This window comes from Haemaphysalis longicornis, unplaced genomic scaffold (genome assembly GCF_048455015.1).
Source record: "Haemaphysalis longicornis isolate Haplotype H1 unplaced genomic scaffold, Haemaphysalis longicornis Haplotype H1 scaffold_8, whole genome shotgun sequence".
In the NCBI taxonomy this organism is placed as follows: domain Eukaryota; kingdom Metazoa; phylum Arthropoda; class Arachnida; order Ixodida; family Ixodidae; genus Haemaphysalis; species Haemaphysalis longicornis.
Window position 1 is genome coordinate 131,370,559 of NW_027526445.1, and position 12,166 is coordinate 131,382,724.

Below are 12,166 nucleotides of genomic sequence, written 5' to 3' on the forward strand. Positions count from 1 at the left end.
CTGCATGCTTCGCTCCTCCCAGGTTTCACGTTAGTAGAGGTGGACCGGATTTTTTTGGTTTGTGGAACGTTATATTAATTAGTCGCCAATTCCCCGCGTGTTCTCCACGAGAACACGGCCATTCTCTCTCTCTCTCTCTCTCTCTCTCTCTCTCTCTCTCTCTCTCTCTCTCTCTCTCTCTCTCTCTCTCTCTCTCTCTCTCTCTCTCTCTTTCTCTCTCTCTCTCTCTCTCTCTCTCTCTCTCTCTCTCTCTCTCTCTCTCTCTCTCTCAAAAACGATCCAAATCGGCCACACAAGTTCCGTTTACCCGTGGCCAATCCTACCCAATCCAATCCTATTGCCAGTGGCCTCTCGCGAGAGCGTTGCTGTAACGGAATATGAGCCACGGGTAGTTTGAGTGAGTGAGTGAGTGAGTGAGTGAGTGAGTGAGTGAGTGAGTGAGTGAGTGAGTGAGTGAGTGAGTGAGTGAGTGAGTGAGTGAGTGAGTGAGTGAGTGAGTGAGTGAGTGAGCGAGCGAGCGATGTGGAGGTTTGCCCGTTTATAACAATGACAGTTGTTGCTGTGCGGTTTTAAGCCTGCGCTTTATTTTCAACTACACGTGCTTTTTAAGAGTGTTGACATGCCCGCACACACGAATATGAACGTGGGTCGGGAAAGCATTTACGCCTCAAAATCTTTTAGGCTACGCGAAGGCTCCCCCTTTCTTTTCATCTTCTTATGTATATATTTTTTCTGCTAGAACGGCCAGCCGCTTTTCAGAGAAGCGTCGTATTCGTCGCAGCTCTGCGGCGCCGTCTCCGTTTACACGCCAAAGTTCCGCGTTTCCGAGACGTTGGACGCGATAACGCGCGGGGCATTGCTCAGTTCGCCGCCGCGGTCAGAATCGTCGTCGCCTGTGTGTGTATACGCGTGTACCGTATTACATGCGCGGTGTCCGGTTCGTGTACACCCAGTGTCCTTCCTATCCACCGCCGCCCGGCCGGGGTTATCGCTGCGGATTCACCGTGGTCGCGCCGGGGTGTCTTTAGCCCAGCTGCCAGGAGGTCGGGTTTCACCGCATGGCACGGGGGTCGGGCGGGAGGGTGTCGCGTCGTTGTCGCCCTCTATCACACCGGGAATGCTCTGTCCTTTTGTGCGACCGTTTCCGTCTCCTTTTCGCTGCCACTTGGGGACGAGTGCGATGATGCGTGGGAGCGGGTTGTGTGTGCGTGTGTTTGTGCTTTGCGTTGGGTGGGGGCGGACGAGGAGACCCTGTAGAACGGGTTTCTGTTTGGGGCGCGCGAACGCTTCACTGGCCCCGTTCTCTCCATGGCGCTTCGGCGTGGCGCGTTGTGGTTTTTCAGGTGTAGGAGTTGATTTGCGGATGCGCACACCAGACATCACTCTCATTTTTTTCCGCAATTGTGTCATTAGTGCTACGCGTTGTTACCATACAGTGAGCACTCGTTATGTCAACGTATATAGGACAGGAGGCTGTCTTTGTTAATAATGTTACTTGCTTAAAAGTCGAGATGCTTTGCTTGTAATGCACCGCATTGGGGTTGCGATACACTTCGACTATAAAGAGCCTTCGAATAAAGCTTTACTTGGTTCTGTCGAAAGTTTACTATAACTGCGCCTAAAAGTACAAGAAGAGGGACAGACAGAACGAATGTTTCAGACATTGATGCGCAAACTTTGACCCGCACACGTCAATCACGTTTCTGAACCCCCCTCCCATGTTTCGCTCCACTTTTTCCTTCCTGGACGATTGTCGTAAAGAAAAATCGAAGCCCTTTTAAAATAAAAAAAGAGGGCTAAACGCCAGCTCTCCCATAAGCTTGAGTCAAAGTCCAGAATGATTTCGTCGTGTCGGAATAGCGTCAGCAATCGGATAAACGTCGGCTTCATAGCTCGACAGACCAAGTTCGATTCCAACGCGAAAGTGTTTTGTTCTTGAGGTGCTAGATGTGGCTTCGCTTATCATCATCGTCGTTTGTAAAACCCACTGTGTAATGTTTGCTTTTCTACAGTGAGTTTTGGAACGGGCAGGTTGAGGCATAGACGCTTAGCTCTAAAATCGCTACATGCTAACTTACATGCGTTTAGCATTGCGTTACAGGTCGCCGGGAGTTGTGACCAAATTTTATCATTTTTCCCCTCGTGTCATTAAACTGTGGTCGCTCTGCGTGCCGCCACCATATCACCATTACGGAGGGCGCTACAGTTGCGCGTTTACTTCCAAACAATGGCGGCTTGGAGCCAGCGATGGTGCACCGAAGCCGCACTTCGGGCGAACCGTACGCACGCACGCCCCACAGTCGTTTTTCCCAGCTGCTGATCGCTATTAGCGATCAGCATTGCTATGCCGACTCCTCTGCGACCTTTGAGAGCACGGGTTGTGCAACGCTGTCTCTGCGGCACACAAACAATCGGCCGCGGTGCGAATGCGCAACATGGAGCGCGCTTAATACCCAGACAGCAGAATGCGTGGGCATGTCGGTATCTCTTAGGCGTCCCTCAAGGGCTCTCCCTTTCCCTCTTCTGTTCACGCTGCGTGCGGATTGTGATGTTACGAGACGACGTGGCGCTATAAGGAAGGTATAAACACGCCTCGGCCGCGTGCACCAGATTGAATCGTATATGCACGCATATACTCCCGATCGCTTGCTCGCGTTTTGTGCACCCCCTCGAGCCCCCTGGCTCGTGGAGATCGTGGGATATTGCACGCGTGCTCAGCTTACGCGCGCATTGTTCCCGCGAGCATAGTCAAGTTTTTTTTTTTTTTTTTTTTTGGGGGGGGGGGGGGGAAGGGGGGTGGGGGGTGGGTTACTGATGATCTTTAAGCGCACCCGGTACGTCCTGAAGTATTCATTTTTGAGCCTGATGAAACATTTCGCGCAATGCATCCCATCCAAGCGCTTCTTTGTTCCCCGCTTCGGAGGTGTGTTGAAGAAGGCGTAAGTTGTGCAATAAGTCGGAGAGAGCGCGTAGCGTAGCAGCTTGTATATGTCTATATCCGCACATATGCAATGTCCCTGATTTTATGGATGGACGCAAAAGTCTAATTTTCGCGTTATACTTGCAGAGATCGATGCTCGAGAGAGATCGATGCTCGAGAGAGATCGATGCTCGAGAGAGAGAGAGAGAGAGAGAGAGAGAGAGAGAGAGAGAGAAGAGAGAGATAGAGGAGAGAGAGAGAGAGAGAGATGAGAGAGAGAGAGAAGAGAAGAGAGAGAGAGAAGAGAGAGAGATCTCGCATACTTACGCGTACGTACATTCCCTCAGCTTTCTTGGCATGAGGTGATGTGGGAGAAAAGGAAATAAAAAGGACATGATCACCGAGGTGGGGGAGGGTTTGCACCTCCGTCGCGCTCATATCAGCCGCACCCTGTTTGCTTGTTTTCAGGACGAAGAGAGAGAAATGCGCCTCGGAGAATCTGGCGAAGGAAACTTATAAGGTGTACGATATTGTAACGACAAAATTTGGCCCACTATAGACGAAACGGTAGCATGATGATCGCAGTGAAGAAGTCTAGACGTCGAGAGAAAGGCTTAAGGTTAACTTGTTTACTTTACTAGTAACATTAGTGACATTTAGCACATACGAACTTGAAAGAATACACTTATTACATCAGATTAGACAAATGGTCAAGAGAACAGGAGTACTTTACGGGACATGGCTGACTGAAGAGTGGTCTCCCGGCGAAAGGGCCCGACGGTGGGCGGCAGAGTTTCTGAAGTGAGTCCTGGTGCAGGCAGCCCCGCTGCCCTCTTCCGTGAACCCGTCCGAGAGAGTTTATATTCGCTTCATGCGAACTCGTGGGAAAAAAGCGCGTTCTGACCCCCCTTTCTGCAGCCTATTGGGGAGACGCCTGTAAACACCAGTCAGCCATGTTCCCGCCAAAGTGAAAAGGACCAATCAAACACAGACACAAGGTTTGAACCCGAAATAGCGCGTTTAGAGAATTATTGAAGCAGAGAAAGTAATACAGGCAAAACACACTAAGTAAACAGTGGAAAAGACAGCAAGGTCGTTGGAGCTGCACCGAGGGCCCGGAGCCCGAAAGCGGACAGTGCAGACGCCACGGGGGGTATGGAACGCCGCAGCCTCGCCGAAACCCAAGCTGAGCCGATGGCCTCCCTTAACAGCCGCGCCTTCCGGTCGGACAGCGCGCAAAGACTCACCCCGAATGTTTCTCTTAGAAAAAAAAAAAAAAAAACAGGGCTTGGCGACCGAAGAAGTCGTCTGCAAAAGACAAAGAAGGAGGAGTAGGAATGCCTTTAATGATGAGGAGAAGTCAGCGTGGCAGCGAGCTCGGCTTGCTACTCCACATGAATATGAGAGGTGCAAAAGTGAAAGGAAGCGATGACACAAAAACTCATACAGACACAAACTGAACGGGGGCTTCGCGACAATATCGTGCGACATGTTTCTTCGCTCGGATTCGCAGCGCACCGATCATTCTCACCTCCACCGAGAAGTGCACGTCGGGTTACGGAAGGACAGGCGGGCCAGATGTTTGACCCTGTGCAGTAAGTGGCTGACAGCGTGCAAAGACGACCAGGAGAGACGGAAATGTTTTCAGTTCCAGAGTGCCCGATAGACCCTCGCAGCATGCTTCCCCGGTGGAGAGTTGTATAGCTGAAGAGTGCCTGGGATTGTTTTGAAAAAGAGCGCAGCGCGGGCTCCTACTTGTTGAGGAGGTCGCTGAAGTGGGCATACGCGCAACGAACCCTCGGTTGGCGCGTGCGCTGTTGATTGACCGGGTCGTGTATAAACTGAGCCGTTTCTCGAGGGCCTCCCAAGACGATTGTTTATATCCTGGCGCTGGAAGCTCCTATACCTCTCAGGCGCCCCGCGGCTGTCGTTGTCTTCCCGCCCCTCGCAACGTGCGCGGCGGCGTAAACTTTCGGCTCGGCCGGCTGCCGCCGCCTGCACGGCTGGATCCAAGCCAAGCCAAGCCAAGATAAAAGAGAAAAAGAGAAAACCGAGTACAGCGCAGATGAAGCCGGTGATTGACGTCATGCAGCAGTAGCGTTGTGACGTCATCGCGTGAAGTGACATTTAGGCCTCACTGCTGCGTCCACGAAGGAACTTTCAAACAGATATCCCGCGCATTTGTTTTCGTGCGTTAACCACGCGGAGGCTAAAAAGACCGGAAGCCGCGAGAGCACGTAGTGATCCCATTTCATTAGCGTCGGCCCAGTCATCTGATAACGAGCGCAGGGAAAATTTTCGAAGGGTCGTTGCCTCTGAGTCCATGGCGCGAGTTTTCGTTTGAGGTCCAATGGAACGCTCTGGCTGCCCAGCCTTCAGATGTATACCTACCGCAGCGACCACCATGGTCTCGTGGCGTGTGGGGGCTCGTTACAGGGTGAACGGTTTTCTTACCGCTGTACGGGGGAGGGGTGGTATTTCTGACAGCGCGGGAAACTCTTATCACATTGCATTTGTTAGAATTCAAATTCATTCGTAATCAAGAACACCGTGATGAGGTTATGCAAAATTTTCGTTGAGGAGCGCCGCAGCCGCCCGAGTTGGAAATGGCTCGGCGAATAACTTGTGTCGATTAGTTTGGTGTGGGCAATCGGTGATATAAATTAAGAGTACTGATGGACCTAGGACTGTCCCTTGCGGCACACCGGAGGTTACACGAGGAATATGAGAGCAATGTCAGCAACTCTGAGTAACAAAACCTAAGAAAACCTCCCCATCAATGAATTAAACTGGGATGGTGTTCTGCTGATGAGTGGGTGGTCGTTATAAAAAATGCCGCAAGATTTCACAATGAGGAAGCCTAAATGAAGCTAGCTTAGTCAATCGTGTTACGCTGCGCGGCTTCAGGTGCCGAGGTGGCTTCTGACTGACTGGATCGTAAGCTTGAAGTTGGGGAACGAGACGGGGTCTGTGTACTTCGAAATTGCGAAATCACACACAGCGAGCTTCAATGATCTTGTCATTACGCAGTAGGTGCTGGGGGTGCGAAGTGGTACTCTTATAAGGGTATCCGCGAAAGGGTATCTGGGATGTGCAAGATAACTGTAGAATGCGGTATGATGCCTGTATATCTACACTTCGAGGGAGTCACTTGCATGTTCGCGGAGTATTGTTAAATACGTACAATGAAGAGCCTGTTTGTTGTAACAGGAGTCTGTTAGTGTAACCAGTTCAATCCTGTTGACTGGCGCCAGAACGCAATGATTGCTGGAAGCTTCAGCGGTGTATATATGATCGACTTGTCGCGCGTACATTCTACCTCGATAACAAACCAAAAGCTGGTATTTTATTATGATAACATGCATGGTGGCTTGATGATGATGATTGCTATTGGTTTCCCCTTTGTAGCGCGGCAATGACGTGTCATCTACCAAAATGACTAATGTACCTATGTACAGCTTGTATAGCCGGAATGCGCGCCCCTTCTCGGACCAAAGTGAAACTTGTAAAAATCACAAAAAAAAATATATCCACTCACAACACTTGTGCTACAGAACGAGCCAAGCGGTTGTGAGTGGCATTGCCGCTATGGAGCTCTAATCCTTACCCCTTTGCGTGTGTGTTCGCAGTACGACGACCCGGTGTCCCACTACGGCGCCGGCGGCGGTGCGGGTGGAGGCGGCGCGGCCCTGGAGGGCCCGCTGGGCGCCTACGACCCGCACGGGCGCATGCAGCCCATGGCTCACAGCCCGCACCCGATGAATGCCGCCGCGGCGGCCATGTACGCCAACCACAGCGCCGCCGGGGCAGCCAACCACGTCATGGGCGCCGTGCCGGACGTCCACAAGCGAGACAAGGACGCCATCTACGGGTACGCAGCGCCCTCTTCTCGTTACCGACCCCCCTCCAGTTTCCCGCGCTTTTTTCACTGGCATAGTAGAAGTTTTCATCCCGTAAGTATTCAGGACTGCGCTGCGCGTGCGCGGGTTGGTCATCCTGTCAAATGCGCCAATTTAATCGGCGCTATACTGGGGAACAAGAACGGCAATAACTCATGTACGGTATCGCTCCGCCAAAGCGACGGACCCGGATGTCAAAGGGCGCGCGCGTTTTGGGAGGAGATTGCTATGAACGCGTGATATCGCCTGCTTTTTCTCACGTAGTTTGTTTGTCGTCGCTGCAGTAGTTTATAAGCATATTAAGTGCGCAAAATCACGGAAAACGGCTCGTGCCATGTTCAAAGTATTCCCAGTGACACACTATTTGCGCCGCGCGGAGTAACATCCGGCTGCGGTGTTGTACCCGAGTATAGCACAGCTAGGTGACAAAGTGGCTGCTCCCAGGACCAGGAAGTTGAGAGGGACTACTGATATTCCTCATAGTTCTTGTGAAATAGAATAACATAAAGACATTCTACTCCAGGATGCCCTAAGTTCTGGAGCCGCCGCTATTAATTTTGACGGCAGGCGTCGCCGACGCCACCGCGGGTAGCTGTTTGACCACCTCCGCTATTTCGTCAACACCGCCGCTTGTTTGTGACGTCACGCCAAAGTGTTTGCGGCCTAGCTGTGCAGACAACGCGCCTTGCGCGTGCCAAAGCAAGAACAACTTTTGGACGAGGTAGCGCAAAAGTATCGGAGGAGAAAGAGATAGAGAAAGAGAGAGAAGTAATGAACTATTTTAAAAAGAGCGGGTTGATGGAAAAACATTTAATGAGCATGAATACGGCTGGCTTTCTGTGATATTTTTAGTGCCCTGTGAGTCTGCACTGAATACTGTGAAACCGATCGCAGTGCTTTTGTTTGTTGAGTTACGATTATAGGATATGTCCACGGTCTAAGGAGGGTATTAGCCCACAGGTTATTGTAGGAAGATGAATAAGCACAGTTGTCGGTTAGAAAAGCATTTACTGTTACGTGTCCGTTCATTTCGTGCTTGAATCTTTGCTGCGTCGCTTATGATGGCTCAATGTCTGGTATTTGGCAGAATGGGGAATCGCATAGCCACGGCCGCTCCATTGGAAGAAAATGTTTTTTAATACTACGGAGAACAACGCTTTCCGAAACGTTCGACAGCCTTATCTGGTGGTCGCTTTTGGGTCCGAGGTCCTCAACGAACCGGGTACGCGAGGGGTCCATCAAACACTCCTCCGTTTATCTGCTTCTACCGCAGAAGGCGCGGATTTCCCAGGGATCCCTGAACACTCCGCGTCGCTGGTCGGTCACATTACGACTTTCCGCGTTTGCTATATATATATATATATATATATATATATATATATATATATATATATACCCTCCTGAAAAGTTCCGTAGATACGGAAATATAGGAATACGGAGTACTTTCCTAGAATGACACAAAGCCGTAACAAAACGCGCAATATTTTTGAGAAACAGACGTGAAAGAAATAGTGCATACTTATCCAAAAATTTGACACCGATTTTATGTCTGTAAGTTTACTAGAACCGCCAAATCCTTGTCCGTATGAATTCTGTATATACGGAGTATACGGAAAACATACGGAGCGTAATTTTGCTTATTATTGAAGATAAAAATACGAAACCTATGCCAAACATTTTTATTGCGCACGCTAATGTGATTCCCTGTTTTTTATACTAACATCTACTTTCGGCGTGCTTTGGGGCGGCATAATCCGTATGAACTCCGTATTCCCATAATTCCGTATATACGGAACTTTTCAGTAGGGTATATATATATATATATATATATATATATATATATATATATATATATATATATATATATATATATATATATATATACAGGGTGTCCCAGCTATCATGCACCAAGATTTTAAAAAAGAGTAAAGGCGTAACTCGAAGGAAACCAGGTGCATATTGTTTGCATTACTGTGAAGAAGCGGACAGTATTTTTTCTTTAATTAGACTTAATTAACTAATCATAATTAATTATCTAACTCGAGAAATACTGTCCTAATCACTAAAGTGTCAATGAGGCACTTGTAGGTAACCACGAGGGGCATATAACTGCGGCATTTTCGGCGTTGAACTAATTGCGTACACATTTATTCTGGCTGATAAAGGAAACCCGCGAAATATGAGAAATACCACGTGACGGTGCCTCCGCGCGCACCGTAAAGCAACGCCCTCAAACAGGCTGCCTCTGAGTTAGCCAGAATGAAATAGACAAAAGAAAGAAAGAAGAAATCGTGACCGAGTTTGTTCCTTATCTGCACACGCGTCCCGCGAATCTTGCTGCTGCTGCTCCTGCCATACATGCTATTACCAAGGTGATGCGCTTTCTCTCCGGGCGGGTAACACGCGAAGCAGTTGCTTTCAATCAGCTTTGTTTGGGGACGCTGCTTTACAATGCGCGCGTAAGCGTCGTCACGTGGTATTTTTCATATTTCGCGGGCTTCCTTTATCAGTCAGAATAAATGAGTACGCAATTAGTTCAACGCTGAAAATGCCGCAGTTAGATGCCCCTCGTGGTTACCTACAAGTGCCTCATTGACACTTTAGTGATTGCGACAGTATTTCTCGAGTTAGATAATTAATTACAATTAATTAATTAAGTCTCATTAACGAAAAAATCACTCTCCGCTTCTTCACAGTACTGCAAACATTATGCACTAGGTTTTCTTCGAGTTACGCAATTTCTCTTTTTTTAAATCTTGGTGCATGATAGCTGGGACACCCTGTATATATACTGTTACTCGGCGGCAGGATGAAATGAATGAGCCATGTAGATGAAGGGATGATTTAATGAGCGGCCAAGATGGCACGAGCGACCCAGGCGCTCGGGCCGAGGAACAGCCCCACGCGGTGATGATGATTGTGTACAGGCGGCGATGATGACGACAGAAGTCAAGAGTTAGTACTGATGGTAATGTACGGATGATGAGGAAGTTCTTCTATAAGGTTCGAAACACTGGTAGCGTGGTCAATAGGGCTTACAAGATATAAATACAGTATCGCGCGAGACATTTCCACAGCCGAGAGAAAAAAAAAAGACAAATAAGTATGGCCTTCTGCTTATGCCGAAAAATACGGCTGGCGAAGAAGCGAGAAGCAAGCGTGGCGAAGGCAGAGGTAGCAGTAGGCAGCAGCAGTGGCGGCGGTGGCAGCCCCCGTAGCAGCTGTTGAGTCGCAGCAGGTGGGATATACGCGGGCCGCCGGTCGGCAGTGGGGGAAAGGGCGAACAATCCTCGTGCTTGCTGCTGCTGCTGCTGCTGCCGTTGCTGCTGCTAGCCTGCGCAAAGCCTTCTCTCGCAACGCTACGAAGGTAAAAAACACACTCGGGGCCGAAGCAGGAGCCGCACACTGTAGTAGCAGCACGAAATGAACGGCTGGTGGAATAACAAAGCGAAAAGCGTATGAAATTGTAGATAAGGGAGGATGTGCCAACGCACAACATGCGCTTCCATTGAGTGAGATAGATAAGCTTATCTGCCGTATATATATATATATATATATATATATATATATATATATATATATATATATATATATATATATATATATATATACACTCTATTTTAATGCATTAAGGCTGATTACTGAAATAGTCTCTCCAAGCACCTTTATTATTAACTTAGATAACGGCGAAACCCTAAACCCATGCCCGTTTCAAGAAATTATGCGTCACCTTCACGTGAGCGAAGTGGCATGTTACTCCGGGACAATGTAGACAAGGTAAAGGGGTTCCTCATTATAAGTTCAGTGGCACGTGCAATGACGATACTGACGATTTGTATGAGGTTACAGGCTGCTTTTTTACAAGTTACAGGAAGATCCATGCGCATGTTAGCATTAAGAACTGTACGCTATTCATTACAGCATTTCAAAATGTTGTTTAAGCTATTGTTGAGGTCGTCTTGGTCAGTGCATAATTAACATACAATCGTCTTCGAAGAGTCGAATCTGCACACCAGGGTTAACTAACCAACAATGTCATTAATATACAAGATCAAAAGGATGGGACCACATGCACTTCCCTGTGGCACCCCCAGATGTGACTGGAATAATTAATGGAAGAGAATAAGAACCTAATTAATTAAATGAAATTGATAGAAAGAATTTTGTTGGATCAGGTTAGGTCAAGTTACTTTGGAACAGCGACGTTCTGGCACGTGATGCTACGGAAAGAATATCGAAACAAAAAAAAAACTGGTAGGTTGGGTTAAGGTAGGTTAGCTTACGTTACGTTATGTTGGAGCAGTGTTTGCAGCTTCGTGGTGCTAACAGACTTTTTTCAATTCAGATGCCCGAAGAGAAAACGAAAGGCGCTAAAAAGGCGAGGACAAGGGAAAACCCGAAACGACAAATTTACGGACGCCAAATCGTGTCTTTCTTTGTGCTGGTTTTGTTTAGCGCCTTGCGCTTCTCTTTATTTATGTTTAGGTCACGAACCATTAGCCCTGCAGCAAGCATTTTTAAATCCGGTTTCTTCCGATTCATTCATGTCTTCCAAAATAAAAGCCCCTTCCTCAAAAGCGAGCTGGTTAAAACGCGAACCTTTCTCCCACGCAACCTGAGTGAAAGTCAGTCCAAAATTCCAAACTGCTTCGACCGTGCCGTTGTGGCGCGATCGGATAGACGTCGTCTTCATAACGCAGATGATTCGGGTTCGATTCCGACCACGGGAAGCGCTTAGCGTTTAATTATCATCATCGTCATAATGATGTGTCATTGTGGAAACCCGTTCTGTAAAGTTGGCTTTCGTGCAACGCGTTTTGGCGTTACGATCTACGGCCCTAGTAAGGCACAAAAAGCTTCGCTTTAAAACGGCGTCGCAGGTATTTGCGACGGAAATAACATTTAGCTGAGCCGTGCAAGGCGATAGTGTAACCGCTTCACGAGTCCGTTGCGCTCTTCCACCGGTTCCGGGAACAGCGCGGGAAACGGACTACTACTACGTTGCACAGCAAGCAACCGCACGCTGACCTCATAGCATAGCATAGCGGCTTGTACCCGTGTAGTGCATGTGTTTCGGTCCTGTCTCGTACGCTCTGTGCCACATGTGTGCACTGCATCCATGTCTAACGTCAGCGCCCGTTTTCGTATATACGTACGCGGCGTCGAACCGCAGCGGTGTGGACGACTGGTTCGTAAAAATACACGCACATGTGCATCCTGTGTCGTACAACATGCCGATCGCACCTCGTTAATTCTAGCCTTACACACGTTTGCTGTACGCTGCGCGGTGTTCCTCCTTTATCGCTGTTTTTTTATCTATTAGAAAGCGTTCTCTTCCTCCTATATC

At 48.6% G+C, this 12,166-nt stretch overlaps 1 protein-coding gene across 2 annotated transcripts in view; it reads left to right on the top strand.

The window, feature by feature from the left end:
* The window catches only part of LOC144148985 (homeobox protein Meis1-like), a 383,179-nt gene that overhangs the window by 27,356 nt on the left and 343,657 nt on the right, over nt 1–12,166 (top strand). For both annotated transcript variants that reach the window (XM_077680507.1, XM_077680508.1), the window contains exon 2: nt 6,550–6,791. In XM_077680507.1, coding sequence (XP_077536633.1) covers nt 6,550–6,791 — 242 coding nt within the window. The remainder of the gene's footprint in view (nt 1–6,549; nt 6,792–12,166) is intronic.